At 57.4% G+C, this 23,234-nt stretch overlaps 1 protein-coding gene across 4 annotated transcripts in view; it reads left to right on the forward strand.

Moving 5' to 3' along the window:
• The first annotated feature begins 7,727 nt into the window (after positions 1-7,727).
• The window catches only part of NTRK3 (neurotrophic receptor tyrosine kinase 3), a 351,142-nt gene continuing 335,635 nt past the window's right edge, over positions 7,728-23,234 (forward strand). For 3 of the 4 annotated variants that reach the window (XM_045561748.1, XM_045561749.1, XM_045561750.1), the window contains exon 1: positions 7,758-8,037. In XM_045561748.1, the coding sequence (XP_045417704.1) occupies positions 7,790-8,037 (248 nt within the window). In that variant the 5' untranslated portion in view covers positions 7,758-7,789. Of the gene's footprint in view, positions 8,038-23,234 lie in introns of all 4 variants that reach the window. The other variant, XM_045561747.1, reaches the window with a different exon arrangement.

Genomic DNA, 23,234 nt, shown 5'->3' on the forward strand with positions numbered 1-23,234 from the left:
GCCTGGTTAGCAGGAACCAGTGGCTGTCATTTGTGCAGTGTTAACGTCCGCAAGGTGTTTTCAGGTCTACTGTTTGATCCGCGTGATCACTGGTCACCCCTGCTACAGAGGAGGAAGTGGAGGGTCAGAGAAGTGCAGTAGCATGCCCCGGCGATACAGCCTGGTATGTTTTGATGCTAAATGAGTGAATTAGCGCAGAGCTGATGTGAAAGCCAAAGCTCTGTAGTTTGAGCCAGAGGCTCAGGGCCAGCGCAGGTGGGAGGCGTGGCGCAGGCTTTGGTGAAGAGCAGGGCAGCTGTGGGAGGTGGTGAAGGCAGAGGTAGGGGCCTGGGAGCCGCGCATGGAGCGTCGTGGGCTGGGTTGGCTAAGAAGGACAGTAGGGTGCGCTGGGGGCCCTAGGAGATGGGGAGGGGGGAAGGGGATGTCTGGCCCAGAAGACGGGTTGGCTTTCTGCAGGGCAGAAGCCACAGTAACGGGGCTGCTGGGCCTGGGCTTTGCCCAGGCTCAGCAGGGGGAGCTGGCAAGGACCCAGGTGGTCAGGCACTGCCTAGGAAGCTGCTGTTCCCAACCTTCTTCTGACTCTGGAGCTGAGAACAGGAGCGGCTAATATTTCTGCTTCCAGAAGCCCCTCAGTGCTTGCCTTGCCAGAGAGAAGTCTGTGGCAGCATGTGTAATTCTACGGGTGCAGAGGAGGCGGTGGGCTCACAGCACCCCACTTCTGTTCAGTCCCAAACTTCTCTTGCAGATACACGTGGGGTTTCAGGCAGCAAAAGAGTTCATTAAATGACTCCACCCCCCAAAATGCATGGTGTCTGTTCTCGGGCTGGCACCAAGGTAGGCCTTGGGCATATGTAGCAAACAACACTGACAGGACCCAGCCCTCCTGCCGCCTGCAGTGCAGGGAGAGACGGACACCGAGCCCGAAGGTCCGTGCGTGTTGAGTGGTACGAAATGGCAGAGGGCACTGGGGCAGCCACTCAGTTAACGAATACCTACAGAGCCCTTCTGTGTTCTCGGAACTGCCTAAGGGGCTGGCAAATCAGAAGAGAAAACAGGCGAGGTCCTTGTCCTCAAGGAACTTACATCTGGAAACCTGGTAACAGAAGGAGCATTCCCTTGGGAATCAGGAAGGTGCCCAGACTTCTCTGCCCCACCTTGTCAGTCTCGGTTCCCTCAACTGTCAAGTGCAGGCCATTATCCCTGGCTGCCCTCTGAGATGATCCCTGGCTGCTCTCTGATCAGTAAATAGGGAAATGGCTGGGTGGCGGGATGCAGGTCACCGCACTGAGGGCTGTGTCCATGAGGGAGGGTGGGGATGGGGGTGCAATCCTCCCGGCCTTCCCTGCACCCCCAGTCCCTGCCAGTGGTGCTGCCCTGGCCTCTTCCCACTTCCCCCCTGCGGGAGCTGCTCACCCCTCTGGCTTCCCAGAAGCCTGAGTCCTGACTGCTGATTCCCTGTCCCTTCCTGGCTCCCCCAGCCCACCAGCGGTGCCCACCTGCTGGCGGGAATCCAGCTGTCTGCCCGGCCCCTGCTCTCTGCAGAAGGGCTCCAGGCATCTGCTCTGGCAGGGCCCTCACCAGGACGCTCTCCACCGACCGGAAGCCCAAGTGCCGCTGCCGGTGAGGGGACAGGGACCGTGTTGCATTAAATTCCCAGCCCAGCCCAACTGCTCCCAGCCAGAGGTGACTCAGCAGGGGCTGCCTCCCTCCCTAGCGGAAGGACCAAAGCCAGCCCCAGCCTCGAAGGAGCAATGCGCAGGCAGAGAACCAGCGAGGGGCTCAGGGACGGAGTTGTTTCTCAGGGGGGATGTACCCTGGCCTGCGCCCTGCGCCTTCTTCCCCGGGGACCCAGGCCCCGCTGGACCCTCCCTGGCGGCACAGGACTCCGGGGGCTAGGAGCGGAGCCCAAGAGCATCTTGGGCGACGGCTGCACCCGACCGTCACACCAACTTGCCAGGGGGCGCTGCGCCGTGAGTGTGCGGGCGAGCCCTGGTGGCAGCGTTTGTGATCACGGCTGCTGGCGCCTCTCAGCCCCGGTGGTGAAGCCCCCTGGGAACCTTAAAAGGGGCATAATGAAGTTAACACAGAATGGTTACTGTGCACCAGGCACTGTTCAAAGCTCTTTGCTGTATTATCTCAGGACAATCTTATGAGTTAGATACTATTTTGCAGAAGGGGAAACTGAGGCACAGGGAATTAAGTGCCTTGCCTCGGTTCAGACACTAGAGGGTGGTAAACTCAACTCAGTGGGTCTGTCACATGACACCATTTTAATCCCATTACAGCTGCCTGCTCCATGGGTCCCCAGGGTCAGAGCACCCGAAGGCTGTGTGATTTGGAGCCACACTTTAAACAGGCCATTTGGACACATCTGAATGCACTCCCAGTGACCAGAGTGGGGAAGGGTCAGAAAGCTGTGCTTCTGAAGTATGGGGGAGGAACTGAGAATATTTTGGTCAGAGAAGACATGGGAGGTGGGCACCCTCCAGAACCCCTTGTAGAAGACTAGACTTTTCCCTGGGGTTCTAGGTGGCAGCACCAGCCCCAAGGGTGGATGTTTTAGGGAGGCTGGTTTCACTATTTCAGAATGAAGGATCCCCACGGAGTAAAGCTGTCTGAGAGCAGAGTGGGGGTCTTGGGTGGTGGTGAGCTTCCTGCCACTGAAGTTGTTCGAGCAGGACAGACTGGGCACTTTGGGATACTGTTGAGGGGATTTCTGCATCAATTGGGGTTGCATTTGGTGACCTGTGAGATCCGTTGCAGCCTAGAGATCCTATGAATCTATCATTCAGGGTGAGTAGAGTAATAGTGCAGCATCAGCTGGGCAGACTCACTGGTGGGGACTCGAAACCTCCTCCGTACACTCCTGCCAGGGCAGGGCAGGAGAATCTAGGAATCACTCAAGGAGTCTTCTTTAATGGATAGGAGCTAGATGCAAGGGGTCCCCGTCCCCCACCCCCCGCCAGGTAGCTCCAACCTCCTGGTGGCTTTTTCTCCAAGATCTTGGGACTTGAGTCAGGGTCTTGAGCTGGGGCCTCCTGTAGTTGGATTTTCTTGTATTCTAGGACCACTTTGGTGCTCGAATGCCTTCCCCACTGGGTGTGTTTTTATCTTTGGTGTATGTTTGAAGTTCTCCTCTTGGTCCCAGACCTTCTGGATAGTGTTGTACATCTCTGCCAACTCCAGGTAGCTCTTTGGAACAGTAAGTTCTTCAGGACCCAGTCTTGTCTTGGTCTCCTCCTGTGCTGTCCTGAGCCACCACCCAGTACCATAGTTTCTTTCCCAGCTCAGACCTATGGCAGTAGGTTATATTTCTGCTCAAACTAGAAAGTTGTGTAGCAAAGCTGCTGGCTCCGGGCAGATGCCATCAGAGCAGGGCATGGTGGGTGGCTCCACTATGCCTGCAGCCTGGCCTGCACCCCAGGAATATGGTCACTGACTCGGGGGGGGTGCGTCCATTGGAAAGGGGACATGGCTGGGTTGGAAAGTCGGGTGACCAGAGGCTGGCAGGGGCATGCAGTGTGGGAGGCACTGGGAGGTGGTGCCGCCCGGGTCACCTGTTGTATTTGTGTGCCTCCTGAGCTCCCGCCACTCCCTCCTTCTCTAGGTGGCAGGGACGTGGGCTGCTGGGCATCCCTCACAAACAAATAGTCAGGAAGAAATCTCAGGCGCTTACACACCCGGAGCATGCCATCTAAGAAAGAGATATGTGTTTGATTTCTCCAGGTGTCAGGAAAGTTGAACCACTGTGTGCTCTGGCCGGCAGCCCTCACTCTGGCCTATCTGGTGGGAGGCCACTTCCAAATCTTGGGAACACACCTATCGGTTCCAACCCTTGGTCCTGGAAGGCATCTGCGCCGCTGTCCAGGGTTTCTGCAGCTTTACTTTCTGTTGAAAACAATGTTGTCCATTCCTGCCTCTCACTAATCAGCAGGGGGTGCCTGGTGAGTACCTGGAGGCCATCCTAAGACGCTAGCTGGCAGCACGGGAGATGGGGTTACCACCCCAAATGGCTGGTTGCTGCACTGCCTCATCATCTCTAGGACCCCACAATGTGACAGGTATTCTTCCTTGTCAATCAGGACATTCTTACCAAGAAGCTAAGATACCCCAAATGCTCTGGACTCCCATCAACTGAGAAGAAGGTGTCTTCGCTGGAGATTTTCTCTTGGTCCCTCACCCAAATCTGGCTGACCTCCGAGGTTAAGAAGCACAGCATGACTATATTTGCGTGGCAGTGTGAGCAGGTCATTCTCCCCACCGTGTGAAAGGTCAAAGGTCTGTTTTTGACAAGGCCCTTGCATCTGAAATACTCAGTTTATTTTGCCCTAATGGAATAATATTCTGAGAACCCATACCACCATGCTTCTTCTTCTTTTCTTTTTTTTTTTTGAGACAGAGTCTCACTCTGTTGCCCAGTTTGGGGTGCCATGGTTTCATCATAGCTCACAGCAACCTCAAACTCCTGGGCTCAAGTGATCCTCCCTCCTCAGCCTCCTGAGTAGCTGGGACTACAGGCTCGCCTACCATTCCTGGCTAATTTTTTTCTACTTTTAGTAGAGATGGGGTCTTGCTCTTGCTCAGGCTGGTCTTGAACTCCTGAGCTAAAGCGATCGTCCCTCTTCAGCCTCCCACAGTGCTAGGATTACAGGTGTGAGCCACCCCACCTGGCCCATCCTTCTTCTTTCTCAGCAGTCCCTTTTGCCCAGGCTCACTTAGAAAATATTCAAGCTGGAAGGGACTTGGGGACTGTAATGTGCCTAAGAATCACCTGGGAAGGGTGTTCAAATGGCTACTCTGGTTTAGCAGGGCTGGTGGGGCCTCTGACACTGCATTTCTAATGAGCTTCCCCGGATGCAGATGTTGCTTGTCAGAGGACCACACTTTGGGTTTCCAACCTGGTCATTTTACAGATGTGAAAGCTGAGTCCCAGAAGGCTCTCCCTGCTCCCAGGCCACCGTCTCCTTCCCAGCTGCCACTCCTGCCCGGGCCTAGGCGCTAGGGCAACCCAGCACGAGCCCACCTTAATCTACTCTCACTGCCCTGTTCCATCAGGGCCCGTGCTTCACAGCCGGCATTTCCACCATCCCCAAAGGAGTTTTTAAAGGTTTTTGTTTTTATTTCATTTTTTAATTTGTTCTGACTTATGGATGCTTCCCCTTCTCTGCTGGAAATGTTAAAAATCATCTCTCTCTTTCTCTTTCTCAAAAAAATGGGCTGGGCATCTCTTGGATACAACCATTTTAGTTCTAGGCTGGAAAACTGACACTGGCTAAATCCACTTGGCAGCCTTGGAGTGTTCTGAGAAAAGTTCCATGTTCCTCTGCTGCCACCTGCCACCTCCCAAGAGAGGCCAAGCTTGAGTATTTGACTATACACCTCAGTTTCCCAGACTCTCAGATATTCTGGAAGTGGCAGGGAGATTCCCAGGGGACTAAGGACACCAAGGATTGGCCTAGGGCCAGTAGGAGCTGGTTTGAGAGTCTAGGGAGGTCTCCACACTCTGTCCCCTCCTGCTGGTGGGAGGGCAAAATGCCAGTCTGGGGACAAGGCCATAATGGCGCAGGGGGTAAAAGTCTCACTGAGGCCAAGAGAAGGCGGAATGTGACGGGAAGTCGGGAAAACTGCCTTTTATAGGCATGTTCTTTTCTTTCTTTTTTTTTTTCATCCAAGTTTACTCCCAGCGACAGTGCCACTCCGAGGCGCCCGGCCTGTCTGTGGTTGCGCCGGGGGCAGGCGGTGGCACCGGCATACCCCTCCCCCCATCTTGCCTGCAAGTTGCATGACCTGCATCGGAATCCACGGGGGGCGGGGGAGAATCCTTTCAGATACTGGATGCAGTTGAATTCAACGTATTTTGCTTCCTCGCCTGCCCTCATCCCAGCTCGGGGAGGAGAGCCCTGCTTTCTTCTGCGTGTGAATGCCGTAGTGTGTCTGCCTGCTCGGACTCCCCTAACCCTTTCTTCTCCTTTCTGACAGCCAATGCTCGGGTTTTCTCACTGAACAGCTCACACTTGGCATCCTGACGTTTTATTAAGAAAAAAACCCCTACCAAGGCAAAAAGCAGGGACCCCCTCCCCTCCCCAACAGGATCTGAGCTCGCGTCGAAGGCTGCACCTGCTTTGCGCCCCTACCAGGAAGGGGTGCTAGTGTGGGAGGGAGGGAGGGAGGTTCTGTGCCCCCGAATCCGGAGAAAGCAGCCCTCCCGCCCCCTCACCCGGCAGCCAGCTCAGCGCACCCGAGAGCTGAGCCCGAGAAGCCGGCCTCTGACGGTGCTGGCGTGGCGCTTGCCAAAAAATGCCCCTTGCATCTCAATTTCCCGGCTGTTTCTCTCGCAGTCACGGCTCGCCCGAGGCCACCGGCTCTCCAGCGCAGCCCTTTCGGCGCTTGTTCCTTCCTTCCCCGCTCCCCGCTTGCCCAAGGCCGAACGCAAAACGCACCGCCAAGAAGACGCAGTGGGCGCGGGGGCACCAAGCGTGCCATGCCCCGCAGTCCCCTCCCAGCCGAGCCCAGCTCCCTGGACTCTCGATTACAGAAATGAGTGTCATTCAGACCAAGGACCGCGCGTCTGCGGCCCAGGTCTCCGGCTCTGGGTGCCTCTCTGGGGTTCCTGCGCACTCCTGGTCCCCGTGTCGCCGTCCACAAGCCTGCTGCCCCCCCACCCAGGCTCGGGAGCGCTCCCCGATCACCTCGGCCACGTTCATTTCACTTCCTCCCGCGGTCCGGATTGCAGCAAAACCGGGCAGCGCGAGGGCCAAAAAGTGGAAAGGAGAGCGCCTTTCCGTGTCGCACAGCCAGCTCGCCAACTCTCCCTCCCCAGCCCCGACCCTCCCAATCCCGACTGCAACTTTTTCCCTTCCGTCTCGGTTTCCCCTTGGCCTCGGCGAGCGGGCGCCGGGCTGCGAGGAGTGGAGCAGGCGGGCGGGCTGCCGCGCGGCTGCGGGTGGCGGTGCCGGCTAGAGCCTCGAGCCGGCGAGTGGGTGGGTGGGTGGGGAGGGAGGAGGGAGAGGACGGGCGGGGAGAGAGAGGGGTGTGGGGAGGGGAGGGAGGGGGAGATTCCGCTCTCCTGCCGCTCCCAGCCCGGGCGGGGGGCGGGGGGAGGAGGCCGCGACGAGGGAGGGGAGGAGGGGGAGGGAGGGAGCGAGCCGAGGAAGACGCTCCGATAACCCGTGCGTTTCGTAAGGCTCGGAGCACTTGTACATTTCTGCAGGCGCGCGGCGAGCCATTCGCGGAGGCTGCGGCAGCTCCGACTGCATCTTCCTCCTCCTCCTTCCCCTGGGCTCTGGGTGTGTGTATGTGCGAGTGTGTGTGAGTGTGTGTGTTTTGCAGGTGTGTCCGTTTTAATTCTGCCCAGTAGGTGGGACTTGGTGACTTTCGCACCATTTTTTTCTTTTCCATTTTTTCCCTTTTCAATTTTTTTTTTGCCATTTCACCGTCTGTTGCAACCCTGCAAAGTCTCGGAGTCGGAGAGCGCGCCTCGCTTCCAGAGCCTCCGGACCCGGCGAGTCAGCGAGCGCCGAGCCGGCCACCATGCCCGGCAGACCGCGCCACTAGGCGCTCCCCGCGGCTCCCACCCGGCGGCGGCGGCGGCGGCGGCGGCGGCGGCCGCGATGGTTTCAGACGCTGAAGGATTTTGCATCTGATCGCTCGGCGTTTCAAAGGCAGAGCCCCCCTCCCCCTTCCCCCCTCCCTCGCCGTCTTTGTTTCCTTCCCCCCCTGCTCTCCCCACTCCCCCCACCCCACCCCCCTCTCCTCTCCTCCTCCTCTTTTTTAGAAGCAGCGATCGGAGATGGATGTCTCTCTTTGCCCAGCCAAGTGTAGTTTCTGGCGGATTTTCTTGCTGGGAAGCGTCTGGCTGGACTATGTGGGCTCCGTGCTGGCTTGCCCTGCAAATTGTGTCTGCAGCAAGACTGAGATCAATTGCCGGCGGCCGGACGATGGGAACCTCTTCCCCCTCCTGGAAGGGCAGGATTCAGGGAACAGCAATGGGAACGCCAGCATCAACATCACGGACATCTCAAGGAATATCACTTCCATGTAAGTCAGGCGGCCGCTCCCCAGCCCGCCTCCCCCTCGCTCCGTGCCTCGCTCTCGCCGGCCCGCGGCCGGGAACCGGCCCTGCGCCCGCCCCGGCTCGCCGCTGCCCGCCGCCGCCGGGCGCGCGCCAGGCTCGCTCTGGCTCGGGAGATGCTCTGGGGCTGCGTGTCCAGGTGACTCCGGCCCTGGCGGGGCGTGATCCGGCCGTGCGTGTGGGCGCCTCTCCGCGGAGAGGACCCCGCCGGCTGAGGGCACGCGGGGCCCGGCTCCCCCCGCGCCCCCGCCGCCGCCGGGTGGTTTCGAGGGTGCGAATGGGGCTGTTCGCCCCCCACCAAATAGCAACAGTTTGGCCACGCTCAAGTGGGATAAAGTAGACGAGGTTCGACTCTTCGGCAGGGGCGGCGGCGGCGACCGTGGCCGGCGGCGGCGCTTAGCCTGGCCCGCAGGGAAGGTGACAGATAGGGACTGCTCGCGATCCAGCCAAGATGTTTAACTGTTTCCTTTTGGAAACAGCAAACCACGCTGACAAGTAAACAAGTTGGGAGCTGGCTGCTCCCGGGGACTTCGGACGTGTGGAGGCCGTCATGGACGCCTCCCTCTTCCCTTCCCTCTCGCCGCCCTCTCCGGCCCCATTTTGGGCATTTCCGAGACATCCCCCCTTCCCACCCTCATCTGCCCCTGGGCGCCTCCACAGCCCTTCCCCAACTGCTCCGGGTGGCGAAGGGAGGGGAGAGGGCGTGTGTTTGGGGACGGGGGATTCTGGTATGGTCGTGTAGATCCGTTTATTTGGAAAATGGAACTCCGGCTGGCTTTTGCTGGGTTTTGCCCCGTCTGAGTGAGACCTGTGGTGGCCTGCTCTGTTCCTCTTATTTTTCTTTGGTGGGGATTGGGGGGGGGGCAGAAGCAAAAGAGGGGGGAAAGCAGGAGCTCTGGGACTTGGAGCCGCCCACCTCTTCTCTTGTGGACCCCCTCCCATCCCGCTGCCCTGGAGACGGCTGTGAGCGGCCCTGGGGTGGTTGGGAGGGTAGCTCACCCCTGTTTCCCTCCTGGGCTCTCACCCCTTGGGGACCCCAGAGGTGAGGATGAGAAGGGTTTGCCCTGAAGTGCTGGCCAGAGTCAGAGGAAGGCATTTGGGGTGTCTCTTTAACCACTGGGGGGACTCGAGGGGCCAAATCCGCCTTTGGTGCTTGCTGCTCTCCCCACACCTCCGTGTGCTTCAGCCGAGTGCCGCGGGGCTGCAAAGCCAGGAGGAATTGCAGTCCTGCTCTCTGGAAAACCCGCCAGCCCTCTTGGCTTAATGGAGACTCTGCTTGCGTTCTTGCAGCTGACAATTTGAGGGGAATGGACAGCCCAGGAGATGTCCCTGACTCCTGGCCCAGGAGACAAGCTTGACCCATATCTCAGCTCTGCGTTCACCCCCTCACCCCCTCACCCCCTTCAACCCGGCCAGAGATGACAAGACAAACAGCCAAGGGAGGGGGAGAGGGGGAAGCGGGGAGGGCAAGAGAAAGAGGACAGACCCAATTGTGCCTCTCCCTCCCTGCAGGCCACAGCCTTCCAGCATCCCCAGGGATGCAGGGAGGGTCCGGAGTGAGATTGTCAGGAAAACTCAGACTTGGAGGTGCACTGCGGGGCTGTGTGTGTGCGGTGGGGTGGGGGGTGGTTAGTGGCCAGTCTTGGTGCTCAGGAGCCGGACCTTGGGATTTCCGGAGTGGGCCAAGGGCTGGAGGAAGATGTCCCAGGTGCCCAGTGTGGGTCTCTGGGAGTGGGTGAGCTGCATCCAGCTTGTTCTCTGCTCCAAGGATGTGTGTATCTGTAGGAAGCCAGTGGGAGGCAGGGACAGTCACAATCACGTAGGCTCTTTATAGCCACACAGAGGTGTCGCTCCTCCAAAAATGATGCTCAGGGAAGCAGTTTGATAGGGAAGAGTTGGGTTGATCTTTCCAGGTGGCAGGAAATGTCCACGATGGGTGGGGACTGGGGCGGTATCCCACCCCTGTTGGCATTGGAGGGTCTCAGAGGGCATCTGGGAGGATAGCGAGCAGGGAGTGGATTGGGAGTCCCTCTGTGCATGTGTCCCCATTCTTATTTCAGGACTTGGGCTCTGGCAGGTCATCAGGACTCCTTTCCCTAAATCCGTCCCAACATGGAAGGGTAAGGGAACTGGATTCCCACAAGAGCTGTGCCAGTGGCAGGTGGGGGAGGGTCAGAGGTCATGGGTCGGATGACCTCTCCTCACCAGTCTCCTCCCCAGTGCCCTGTTATATCTGTGGCTGGTATTGACTGAACTGGGGAAGGGCCCAGCCTTCCACTCTGGAGGCAGAGAGCCGGGGGAGAGGGAGGGCAGTGGCGCTTACCCTGGGAAGTCGTGTCCCCATCCTGATTTTACCCCTGAGGAAATGGAGACTGGGTGGTAAAGTGACTTTCCCCAGGCACACAGCCCCAGAGGGGGAGCCAGGCTCAGCATCTGAGCCCAGGCAGGCTGGAGGGGGGTGTGCAGGCAGGGAGGAGTGCCCCAGGGGAAGGGGGCTTCAGCTGAAGCCCAGGCTTTGTTGCAGAGGTGTTCTTCAGATTCCTGATGTTACCAGGGAAATGGGGTCACGGGGTCCCCCAGTCTCCATCAGCCTGAAGCTCTAGGTGCTGGGATATGCCCCAGGGTGCAGCTTGGGCAGCCTCTGGGCATGAAGAAGAGGCTGGGGCCTCCAGAGATTCACCCTCCTCTTCCTTCTGTTCTTCGGGCTGTGACGTTCTGAGCTCTCTCCCTCAGGTGCTGAAGCCCTCTGTGGCTCTGCCTCTCAGGGGTGTGTGTGGAGGGCTTCCTTGTGCACCTGTCCCGGAGTGTGGCTGAGCTGCCTTTGGTGGGGGAGGCTGTCCCCTCACTTGGGTGCCCCATCAGTGTCAGGAGGAAATCAGCTGCAAGACACCAGGCCGGAAGTGTGGGTGTCACCTCTGCCCCTCCCAGAGCCACGCTGCTCCCCAGGGCCCTCCCTGTTGGGCTCTTTCTGCTCAGGAGGCCAATCCTTTTGCCTTTGGAGCTTTTGACACACAGTGACCTCACCTGGAAGGATCCATGCGCAGCCACGCCCAACCAGGCTCTGGCGTCACAAAGGCAGGAGGGTGGTGCCCGGGGTGGGCTGTCTGGGCTGCCTGTCTAGGCCAGGCCTGCCTGGGCTGGGTTGGAAGGGTGCGACCTTTGGCTGTTAGAAGATGTGCGGGGAGAGGATGGCGTCGCTGGGCCAGGTGTTCTTGGGCTGGGTCCCTGGGCTCGCAAAGACCATGGGCTCTTAGTGGGGACTCTGAGCAGCCAGCTGGGTCTCACCCTGAGCCACCACAGGGTCCCTGGTACTTGGCGGCTCTCTAGTCCCTTTATATCCGCTCCCCTCCCTGAAGGCGCACCTCTGGCTGGCTGAAGGCTTTGGCTGCTGTACTGGCTCCTTGGTGCTCCGTCTTTCTAAGGGTCGCTCGGAGGCACAGTGAGGTGCCCCAGGATTGAGGCTGGGCCTGAGAGAGGTAGGCAGAGACATGAGGGGCCTTTGATGTGAGATTTAAAAGGGGGAATAGTTACAGTTTGGGGAAAGATAGTAATACTTCCGGGATGACAGCTGGGGGCCCTGGGCTCCAGGGGTCCTGTTGGTGGGCTCCAGGCAGGGCCAGAGTCCTGAGCCCCAGCAAACCCAGCAGGCCAGGCTTCTGCTGTGCATGCTGGGGCCACGGCCATCAGCCCTGCAGCTTTGTGGGACCTGAGAACATGACAGCTTGAGCAAAAGCAGCCCAGCCTGTCCATAGCTTTGAGAGTGCTTGTATGCTGGCCCCAGGAGGCCTGAGCCTACAGCCTGGAAAGTTCCTCAGGGTTCTGTAAGGCTACAGCTGCCCCCCACCTTGCTAAAGTGGAGTATGCTGCAGTGAGAAAGGGAGGGCCTGGTGCCCACTCCCCCAGGAAGCCCTCCATCCTTGCCCTGCCACTCTGCCTGCTGGCTCCTCCTCCTGTCTGACTCTGGGGAAGGACCAGACCCCTCCTCAGCTGGCTCTTGGGAGGGTGTGGGTAGCCTGTGGCCCTCCCTTGGGATGGCACTTGCCAGTATCAGGACATCTCTACTGTGGCCTGGGGTCCCCATTTCAAGTGCTCCATTGGGTGTCTGGGACAGGGATCATAGGCACCATCTTCAGCCTCCCCTTGGGGCCTCCAGTTGGCTGGTGGCAGGTTAGGATTAGGGAAAGGGATGGGACAGATAAGTCCCTCCTTGGTTCTTCCCCCAACCCTCTGTGAGCCAATCAGAGGGATGTAGCCTTTCTGAGCCTGTAAATTCAACTATGAATTGAGGCCATGGGCTGGAGTGTCTCCTCCAACTCGGACATACGCCATTCCAGGGCCCAGGGAACATCCCCCAGGTGGCTTGTCCAGGCCACTTCTAAGGGCACCTCCTTTGGGATGGTGGTGACACTTGTGATACCACCAGGAGGAGGGCACGCTGTGCTCCTTCCCTGGGGAGGGGCCACTGGTTATTTCCCCTTTCCTTCCCATCTCTAGCAAACTTGGGCAACCCAGAATTTGACACCATTTGTGACACATGACACAATTTGGAGTCAACTGCCCAGACCAAATGCCACACTTCACAAGAATGTGCTGGGGCCTGCAGGCTGTCATAGCCAGCTTCGTGGTCCCCCCTCTGCACGCTGGGCTCAGGGCCAGGAGGACGTGTCCCTCTGCAGAGCTTCCAGCTCACTGCTGGAGCAGGCCCTCCCCTGGGTGTGAGAAGAAAGCATTAGAACTTCTATTTCAAATTATTCTTGCCTAGAAAAGGGAATATTTAATATTTAATATATGGATTGTAGATATATAAGCATATAATTTAATAAATATGACTGTTTTGGGGTTACAAAATAAATTTTTTATTGCTAAATCATGCATAATCAAAACAGCTTGGCACCCAGTGTTCTTGTGGTGGGGAGGGTCTGTGCTGGAGAAGGAGACAGGGCGATGACAGGAGGGCGGTCCTGAGCCGCTGGCCCCCGCTGGTGCCGTGCCAAGGAAGGGTTGGTCAATTGGGGAATGGGCGAGGGACCAGGCTGGCTGGGAAGGGGATCTCAGCTCCTCCTCAGGGTTCCCAGGGCCTGCACACCCCCTCCCAGGGACCAGGCCAGCTCTCAAAAGATGTCTCCTAGTCCCCCTTGGGACCCGCCTTTTTGTCCCCATTCCTCATCTCTGTGATTCAGTTAGATCATGACTTTCAGTTATAGTTGCTGAGTTTATTTCTGTGACAGCTACTTGAAGTACTAAGCAGAGATTGCCTGTCCTGTCCCATTTTACAGATTAACAAAACAAAACAAAGAACAAAACTGGAGTCCCAGGTGGCCGAGTTGCCATGGCCCCCAGGTGGAAGGACCCAGAGGCTCCTCCCCTGCTGCCCCCTCACTGCCTCTCTGGTTCTCTTGGCTCTTTTCTTTCTCTCTCTGGCTGTGGCCCATCTGCTGGACTTCCTATGGTTTCTTGGGAAGGGAGATGCAGAGTATTTTCATCCAGAAAGTTCTTTTTCCTCCAAAGGGCAGCACTATGGGAATGACCCATCTTTGAGGGTCTTGCGGAGGGTGGCTGAGTGTGGCGACTGGTCTGAGAGTGGCCCGGATGGAGGCTAGACGCAGTCACTCAGATCTATTGGCGACCGACCGAGTGCTCAGCTCAAGTCGTTTGTCACTCCCTGAGCCTCACTTGCCTCAACTTGGGAAACACAGCTACTCCTCGTGGTGGGATGTGTTGGGAGCTCCTCTCCGATGGACTGGGAGAGTAAGGTCTCCAGGGAAGCCAAAACCAAAGCCTAGTGCCCCGTGGAATCCTTAGAACTCCCAAGGAGCGTCCTCAAATTGCTGCCACCTCTAAGTGCACAGCTCACCAGAATTCAGAGCTGGAAGGGACTCCTGCCGTCATCTCCTCCCTCATGTTACCCATGAGGGTTCCTAGGCCCAAGAGAGGGGCAGGGACTCAGCCCGGTTCCACGGTCGGGTCGCCGGAGACTTTTCTTCCCAGCCGCGCTCCCAGGTACTGGTGCCGCCTTCTCCTCAGCCCTGGCTCCTGTTCTGGGCACTCTGTCAAAGCCAGAGCCTCCCCCATGACTGTGTCTCCCTCTGAGGCGAAGTTTCCAAATTCAGGGCCCCCAGAGGCAGCAAGTATGCGAGGCTGGCAGCCCCAGGGCTCCTTGCAGCCTGCAGCCCACGCCGATTAGAAATAAACTCAACCAGGCCTTCTGCTCAGTCTGTTCACATACAGGGCTGGGGAATCTGGGGCTCACTTGGCAGGCTTGGGGGCCTGTCCTTTCTCCCTGGCCTCTCCTCTGCCCCCAATTCCCCCAACTGGCTCGTCCCATCAGAGGTGTCCCAGGGGATGGGTGGTGGGGGATTCCAGATTCCTTCCCCAGATGGGGGCCATCAAGCATAGAGAGGACCCTGGCAGCCGCTCACTTCCTCCACCTGGCTTTCCCAGCAGCTCCTGGGGCCTGGCCTCCCCCCAGCTTTGGACAAATGCCTCCCGTCCTCTGGGCTTCAATTTCCTTATCCGTAAGGTAAGGATAATAATAACTACCACCTTAGAGCAGCACTCTGTTGAATTTCAGTGCCCTGTGTCCGGCCTGGCAGAGGGGAAGCTGTCAATACATGATCACTAGTAACAGCCATCATTTATGGAGTACCTGATAACTAACAATACGTAGCATTTATTGAACACTTACCGTGTTCCAGACACTGTTCCAAGCCCTTTAAGGGTAATACCTCATTGAGGGCTCACACCAACCCAATAAGATAAGCACTATCATTAGCCTTATTTTCCGGATGGGGAAACTGAATCCAAACAAGGAACTTGGTTAATTTCATGCAGCCAGTAAAAGGCAAAACAGTCTGGCATTTAAATATTAAGCTATATTGCATATATTCTTTTGCTATATTATTATGCAAACTAGCATGCACATACATGCATGTGTGTATATGCACATACACACATGCATGAATATATTACCATTATGAGAAATTAATAAATAAAAGCATTGACATGAAGGTCTAGGAAAATCCTTTATTTTGTGACATCTCCGTTCCCTGGGTGATAATTGCCCTGGCTGGGGTTGGAGGGGAAGGCGAATGGGATAATTATGGATATGGTGTCGGCCAAACAGTGCTGGCCAACCCAGTCCAGACAGGCCTCTAATGCTGGGGGCGGCATTTGGGTTCCCCTCCTGACCTATTCCCAACAGACAGCCTCCCCTGAGACCAGGTCTCAGCCACACTCTATTCCCAGGCCTCCTTGACCACCCCATGATGTCCTGGCCTGTGAGGTCAGGTCAGCCCCACAGTAGACCAGGTGCCAGCTGAGGCTGGCTGGGATTCAGGAAGCTGGCGGCTGGGTCCCAGCCAGCTCCTCTCTGGGCTGAGGCACTGTCAGCAGGACTGCACCCCTGACTGCCCGTGGCCAGAGAGAGCCTGGATGGGGAAGTGGAGGGCTGGGTGGCTTCTCCCAGGTAGAGCTCTGGAGTACAAGGACTGCCTCTGGGTGCAGAGGAAAAGGGGCCGTTTGAAGTGCTGGGCAGCTAGGGTTGGAGGCTGATGTTTAGAGCTTCTTTCCTGAGGGTGGATCCAGGTCTTCCTGGGTCCTTCCCTTGCCCCCTTCACAATAAGCAGCTTTTACCCCACCCCTTCCTCTTTCCCTATCTCTCTACCCTTGCTACTCATGGAAGCCATCTGTCTCTCCACAGGGATGAGCTATGACATGGGAGATGGCTACAACTGTCCCCACAGAGAGAGCAGGAGGGTCCTGCAAAACCGCTAAAATTGCAGGGCAAGCGTTTATGTGCACATTCCATCTTTGCTGCCTGTTGACCTTTATCAGTTTGTCACGTCATGGAACCTCTCCAGCCTCTGGGCTCAGTTTCCACTTCTGGGAGTTGGGGTCATCTAACTAACTCTTCAGCCTGGCTCCATCACAGGGTCGCTGGTCTCTGTTGGACCCTTGCAATGACATACTTGATGGGCTTTGTAAACAATTGGGTACCATGTTGGTTATTTCATTTTCTTGATGTCTGGGAAGATTTTGGAGTTAAGAAGAAGATTAAGAGTTTGAACCATAAATTATTAGGTCTGGAAATGGGGCTCAGAAATAATTTGGGCTGAGTCCAGTTTTACAAAGGAAGAACTTGAGGCTCATGGGAGGTGAGTTGACTTGGCCAGTCACCCAGTGAGTTCCTGGCACAGGGCAGACAGCACGCAGAGGCCCTGCCTCCCCATCTGGGTTGGGTCTCCGTCCCCTTCCCCTGCTGGTGTCTGCTCTGGGGCCGGGATTCAGGCTCTATCAGAGGCAGGGAAAGGGGCCCTTCGCTTCCTGCAGAGAGGGAGAGAATGAAGGGAGCAATCTTAAATTTGAAGTCCTGATCCCAGCTCCCCGCCTCGGTCAGCTGGGCTGTGTGCGCTGTGTGGGGGCGTCGTGCACAGACACAAGTGCATCCCTTCTGTGTTCTGTGCACATCACCTCCGAGGTCTCTGTAAACAAACCTTAGAGCCTTTGGCTTCCTGCCTGCCGAGATCGTCTGCGTCTAGACTCCCGGTGGCCGCCAGAGGGCAGTGCGGCGCACGAGACGGCCCCGGGCCGGTGGCTGCGCAGGGCGGGAGCCGGGGATGCGGCGCTAGCCTGGTGGAAAGGGCACCGCCACCCTGCCTCTGGGAGCCTTGCCCGAGCCAGGGCGGGGCAGGGAGGCCAGCTGTGCCCCACGCGGGGCCTCTCTCAGCAGAGCTGGCCCTGCCTCACTCGTATCTCTGCAGTCTGGGGATGCGAGACTCCCCCACCGGGGCTTTCTGGCCTGGGGATTCCTGGCTTTCCAGGAAGGAGGTGGCTGGGAGAGTGTCCCGGCTGGATGAAAGTCTGCCTGAAGTGCTTCCCTTCCCACCGGCCTCGGCAGCAGCGGGAGGGACCAGCACATTTGCATGGGGGGTACTGGGGATGAAAGGGCGGGACACGGAGGGTCCTGCCCAGGAAGATCCCAGGTTTGATGGGGACACTGGGAAGTTGACAGCCGTTTACACTGGGGTCATGGGAGAAGGGAGCTTTATAGACTCCCTCAGGCTGTTTGATACGCTGGCCCAAGCCTGTGGGCCTCTGTCACCTGTCCCTGCCCCCCTCACCCATGCTTGGAAATTACTAGACACCAAATAGCTGCTCCATAAATCCCAGGCCCTGACATTCACCTTAACCTTAACCTCTCTAGACCCTGTGTCTGCTTTCAGAGATGACTGTAGACAGTGAAGGGTAGGGAAGTGCCTTGCCAGCCGGGGTCCCGGGCCCTGACTGCACTGGCTGGTTTGGACAGGACGTCTGTGAGTCCTGTGGCCCTTCCGTCTGTCCCAGGCAGTCCTGTATTTGAGTAAGTGTTGTCTTGTTCCACGCAGTCGGCCCCCAAATGAGCCTTGTCCTACTGACAGGGTCAGCAGCTCTTGCAGCAGTGCTGAGCTTACTGGGCTGGGGCCTGTGGCTGCCCCGAGGGCCGGGCCCCGACCGCCAGGCCAGGGCTGCAGGCTGGGCCCTCCCCGTGTGGTCAGTCTCTCCCCACCTCCGTATTTCTCATAGTTTTCCAAGTGTGGTCCCTTGACGAGCGGGAATGCAGCTGACACTCACGGTCCTCCTACGGGGCTGGAGGTCCTGTGCACGGACAGCCCTACTTATTTATGGCAAGACTAGAGGAAGCTTTAGCTCATGACTCTGCCTTTTACCAGCTGTGACCCTGTGGTGGCTGCTTAACGTTTTTGATCCTCAGTTTTCTCATCTGAAAGACGGTGATAATAAAAATAATGCAGGGTTATTGTAAGATTTCAGTGAGAGCGTCCACGCATGCGTGTGCGTGCATGTGTGTAATGCTGGTTCCTTCCCTGTCATTTTTTTCCCGTCCCATTGCCACACCCCGGAACCTGATCCGCATGAGCATGGCTACGATTATGGCCCTCATCTGTTCTTCCTGCCTCCAGCTCAGTTTACTTATTCGTCTTCTAACCAGGGTGGGCAGTTAGAACAGTTCCTGCGCCCCAAGCTTTCAGGGGTTCCTTTGTCCAAGAGACAGCTCAGTGTGGCGGGAAGAGGAAGGAAGGAAGCTGGTCAACTTTCAGCTTAAATCCAGGCTATAGGCAAGTTACCTAACTTCTCTGACCCTCAGCTTCTTCATCTGAAAAATCGGGCCAACTATGTCCATCTCAGGGAGTGGCTGTGAGGATTCGGTGAGATCATGGTAGGTGCCTGGCATGGGTTGGGGACACAGAGGCCAAACTGGAGAGTGGCCCGTGGGAGTCTGTGAGAGGTGCTGGGTAGCGACGTTTCTGGGTCCTTGAGGAGCGGGATTAGGGGAAGTTACATGAGGGGAACGAGCACCTGCACAAACCTGAGGGAGGCCACAGACGGACCAAGATGGTGTATGTTTGGAACAGGGGACAAAGGGGCAGAGGCACATGTCTGCCACAAGCACGGGGAGATTGTTATGGTTCCTGTTGGTAGGGGACTCATCTGGGATACCCAGTGTCAGAGCATCCCAGGCAAAGCCTTTCTGCTGCCTGTCTCCCTCACTCCTCAGTCCCAGGAGTTTGGATGCCAGAAATCTCCATCCAGCGTAATTTAGCGGCACTCCAGCCTCTTGCAGATGCCCCATGTGGCTTCATTGCTCTTCTTGCCCTACATAGCTTCCCATTCACTAGCTGATGCCCTCTTAGCTGTTGAAGTTCGATAAACCTGTCAGCCACAGATGGGGCTCCAGGACCAGCCCTCATAGTAGAAAGAATTTAGGGACCCAATTGGATGGGGTGACCTAAAATCCCTGCAACCCAGCGGTGAGAGCCTCCGGTGCACGTTCATCCCAGTTCCATGTTCGGCCACAAGAGGGCACTAGACCATGATTTCTGCAGGGAGGCAGGTGCTGTGGAGCCGGCGCTAATGTGACTGTGCCATGGATGAAGGTCCCAGCCGTGTGGCACTTGGTTTCTTACCAGATGCCAGCTTCTCTGAAGTCGTGACAAACCAGCTTGACTCAACCGGAGCCCGTAGCACTGAGACTGATATATCAAGGGAGGCTAAATTGTGTAGTGAAAATGTCATGGAATTTGGAGTCAAACTCAGGTTCCCATATTTGCCCCTCCCCCCTTTTTTTAAACCTATGAATAAGTTACTTAATTTCTCTGGGCCTCATCTTCTTCACCTGCAAAGTGAGGTGTTATTGGGAGGTGTTGCTGTGAAGATTAAATTATATGATGTGTGGAAAGTGTCTGGAACATGGTGGATGCTCAGTGGTTGGCCATGTGTCTCTTTCTGGAAGAAGGATGAAGTTAGGCCACGACTCAGAGGGTTTGCATGAGATCCTGTTGGCCTGGTGGGGTCATCTGACCCCCACCCCAGTGAACAGTCTATGGTTCCAATTAATTGGGGGCCGCAGTGACGCTCAGTGGCTGGAATGGGGAGCAGCAAGTGCATTCTGATCTTGCAGGGTGGGGATGGTGGGGTTGCTAGGGCCACATGAGGCTGAATCATGGGCAGAGATATTGGCTTCAGGGGTCCCATCAACATACTAGTGACGATTCTTGGAGGGTGTTAGTGTAATGGTGGCCACTGGGGCTGTTTCCTGCCTGGGCCCCCGTACGAGGTCACAACTGTGAAAACACGTGTGCAACTGGCTAACTTTATTGTAGCCAACCAATCCCGGCACCTTAAAACCAGACCATTTTTGGTGTTTTCCAGGGGTACTATTTTTTTGAGATGCTTTAATACAATCTCTCTGGTTGACCTCAGCCAAGAGACTTGAGCTCTCTGAATCTCAGTGTGTTCCTCTGGGAAATGTGTGGGTGGGGCTGGTTGACTGCAAGGGCCTGTCCAGCTTGGATTTGGGTGTCAGGCCCCAGTGTGTACCCTTTGCTGAGTAAGTGCGTGTGTGGGGGTTGGGGCTGGGTGAGAAGGGGGCAGTGATGGCTGCTGAGCGTCAGGCTTTGCTGGTGAAGAAACTCCAGCCTGGAGGAAAGAGGGGCTTCCCTCTGCAGAGGGTGGCTCTGGGGCTGGGCCGGGGTGTCTCTGCCTCCTCACCTTGTGTAGCCTCTTCATTTATCCACCTGGGATCCAGGAGGGAGCCTTGGCAGACAGGCCGGGCTCAGGAAGTTATTTAATATCAGCTTTGCTCCAGATTGTGTTTCTGACTCCCTGCCACCTCTTAAGTGGCAGTCATTTTAACAAATGTGGCGATAAGACACTGAGTGGGAAACAACATGAGAATGGGGAGGGGGCAGGGGCACGGGGGAGGGGTGGAGTCTTATTCCCTTGGCAGAAGCCTTGTCTTTGAGGCACTCAGGAGTAAGAGCAATGGAAGAGGAGCTCGGGAAGCCCCTGGCGGCTGAGGGAGGGAGTTGAAAGAAGTGCCTGATTTTAGGGCCTGTGGCCTATGGCTGCAGCTTTCCCTCCTCCGTGGGAGGGCCCTACGTCCTCTGGGGGCTTCTGGCTCCTGTCCCCGGGGCAGGTGTTGGAGGGGCAGCCTCATATTCCGTTTTTCAAAGGACTGTCTTCCAAGTGCATAACAGACAGCTAATGGGGACCTGGCATTGGTGGCGTGTTCAGCCCATGGTGACTGCTGAGCTGCATCTGTACCTAGACTGTGGGGTGCCCAGGTGCCTGGCCGCCTGCCTTGCCGCCTGCCAAGGCCCAGCCTAGCATCTGGACTGCTGGGGGAGGATGAACAGATGCGCTAGCAAGGCCAGCCTGGCCCTTCTTTCTGCAGGACCAGAGGGGAGCGGAGTCCGCCCTCATCCTAGCACCCAGCACCAGCCATGGCACAGGCGCGGTGCTGTGTCCCGGGGCACGGCGTAGAGAAAATAGCAGACCACGATGCTTCCCTCTTGGGGTTTAGAGTTGAATGGCAGACACAGGCGTTAGGCAGATGATTTACAGCTCAAAGCGTTATCTCAAGAGAAGCAGGGACAGAATTTTAGAAAATGGGTCTAATGCAAAGTTTAAAGAAAAATGTGTGTGTGTGTATATATGAAAATGTGGTTTCCCTAAGGTGAAGAGGGTCTAATTTTCCTAAATAGAGCATTAAAAATTCTAGGTTTTCCTGCTCTCAGATCCACTTAGTGCAGATAACGTGGGGTGAGCGGCCAAGCGGTGTCCCCTGGCCGCGGAGCTCACGCTCCGGCTGTGCTGTTGCTCGCAGAGGCCCCGTGGTGTTTTAGGAGAAGCAACATTCCGACAGGCAAGAGAGGCGAGTTCCATTTCTTCTCCTGTCACTTTCTGTCTGTGTGAGACAAAGATTTGGAAGGTGACCCCAGGAAGCCTGGGGTGGGGGAGAGGGGCAGCGAGGCGGGGAGGGGAGAGAGCGGGCACCGCTGTGTCCGTGAGCAGGTCGCCGTGTGCCCTCCCGAAGCGCCTGTTCATCCGCTTACCTATTCTCGCATTTATTCGACGTGGGTTTCTGTGACAGCCTCCCGCGGGCCACCCCGTGTGAGAGCCGGGAGGCAGCGCAAGCAGGACGGCGAGGCCTGCGGCGTCCCTGTCGTTCCAGGCTGTGTGCGGTTGGGCAGCAGCCCTGTCCCTCCCCTGCTCCTGCACCTGGCCCTGCTCGAGGGAGTCTAGCCCTAGAGACGGAGGAGGCCAGGTGTGCTGAGGGTGCTAGCAGATTCCCCGGGTTCCCCAGGGCCAGGGTCCTGGGAGAAGGCTGCGTCAGGCTGCTGGGAGGGGGCAGGCTTCCTCCCCGGGAGCTGGGCCGGGTGAGGTGCAGGCTGGATGAGGACATTGGCCCCATGGGGTATTGAGGGGTGGGCCCAGCTTCCTTCTCCAGCACCCACCCAGCTGCCTCTCTGCCCAGCCAGCTGTGGCCTGCCCCCCGCCTCCCGCCCCTGGATGGACGGGCCCAGGTCCCGCCCGTCCTCCTCTCCAGCTCAGAGCGTGCTCCGGGCGCCTGGGAGCAGACGTGGCAGGAGAGTGACCTCAGCCTCCCTGACCCTCACCTAGGATTCATTTTCTAGGGTCATTTCTTGTCTCCATGGAAATGACTGGCCACTCTTCCTGCCCTGCCTGCCCTCTGGCCCTGTGGGCTGTGTCTCCTGACCAGGTAACTGATGCCCACCTGTGTCCTCCTGTCACTCACTCCGGGCTGCTGCTGCCTGCAGTCCGGTCAGGCCTGCTCTGGCCTCGGGGCTCCACCCTGCTGTCCTCTACTGTCTGTCCTTACACCCCCTGGGGTGGGGGCGCTGGACAGGGGAAGGGGCATGGCTGGCACCTCAGTCCAGCTGAGGCTCTCTGGAGCCTTGGCCTGTGCCGTGCGTGGCGCTGGCTCGTTAACGTTTGCTTCCCCCGGTGCTGTGGCTCCCGAAGGTGGGCACGGAGTCTCCTCCTGCTCTGTCCTCAGGAGCCAGCACCCCGCAGGTGCTCAGTGAAGGCCTGGGAAACGGGACTGGCCCATGTGCTCCAGCAGGGTGTCCCAAGTCTACAGCAGACCTTCCAGCATGGTGGCGGGGCACACGCCTCTGCCCACACGCTGGGCACTTGGTCCTCATCGCTCTCCAGACTTCTGTGGCCTTGGGCAGAGCGGTTTGTTGGAGGAATCTTCTAGAGGAACTTGAACTCATCATAGTGAGAGCAAAAGCACTGCATGGTGACTGTTCCAGGTGCTAAGGGCACTCTTATTTTAACCCTGTTCCCTTCTCAGCAGAGCCCGAGGAGGCAGGTCTATTATCACCCTCATTTTGTGGAAGGGAAATGGAGGCACAGAGTGGCTAGGTAACTTGCCCTAGGGCATTCAGCTAGTGATGGCAGAGCGGAGACTTGACCTGAGCAGGGCTGGCTGCAGAGTGACAGCCCCGCACTGTGCACCGCCCCTCTCCTGGCCTCCCCAGCCCCCCCACAGCACGCAGGCCCCCTTTGGCCGACAGGACTGTGCTGTTCTGGTTTCCACTTTGGTAGTGGTGGCACGTGGGGCAGGGGCATTTGGGACCCAGTGGGGTTTGGGATCCCTGTGTTTTTGTGGACACAGGTGTTTTTGGCTACATCCTCACAAAATGTCACCTGGGTGAAGGCAGGTTGGGGCTGGCCTCTCTATCTTGTCACTGCTACCAACTTACTGGGTGCATCTGAGCAAGGCACTACTGTCCCTAGGCCTCAGTTTTCTTATATTTCAAATCAGGGGCTGGACTAGGTGATCTTTGGGGTCTCTCTG

The sequence above is a fragment of the Lemur catta genome, chromosome 9, assembly GCF_020740605.2.
Source record: "Lemur catta isolate mLemCat1 chromosome 9, mLemCat1.pri, whole genome shotgun sequence".
NCBI classification, from domain to species: Eukaryota; Metazoa; Chordata; class Mammalia; order Primates; family Lemuridae; genus Lemur; species Lemur catta.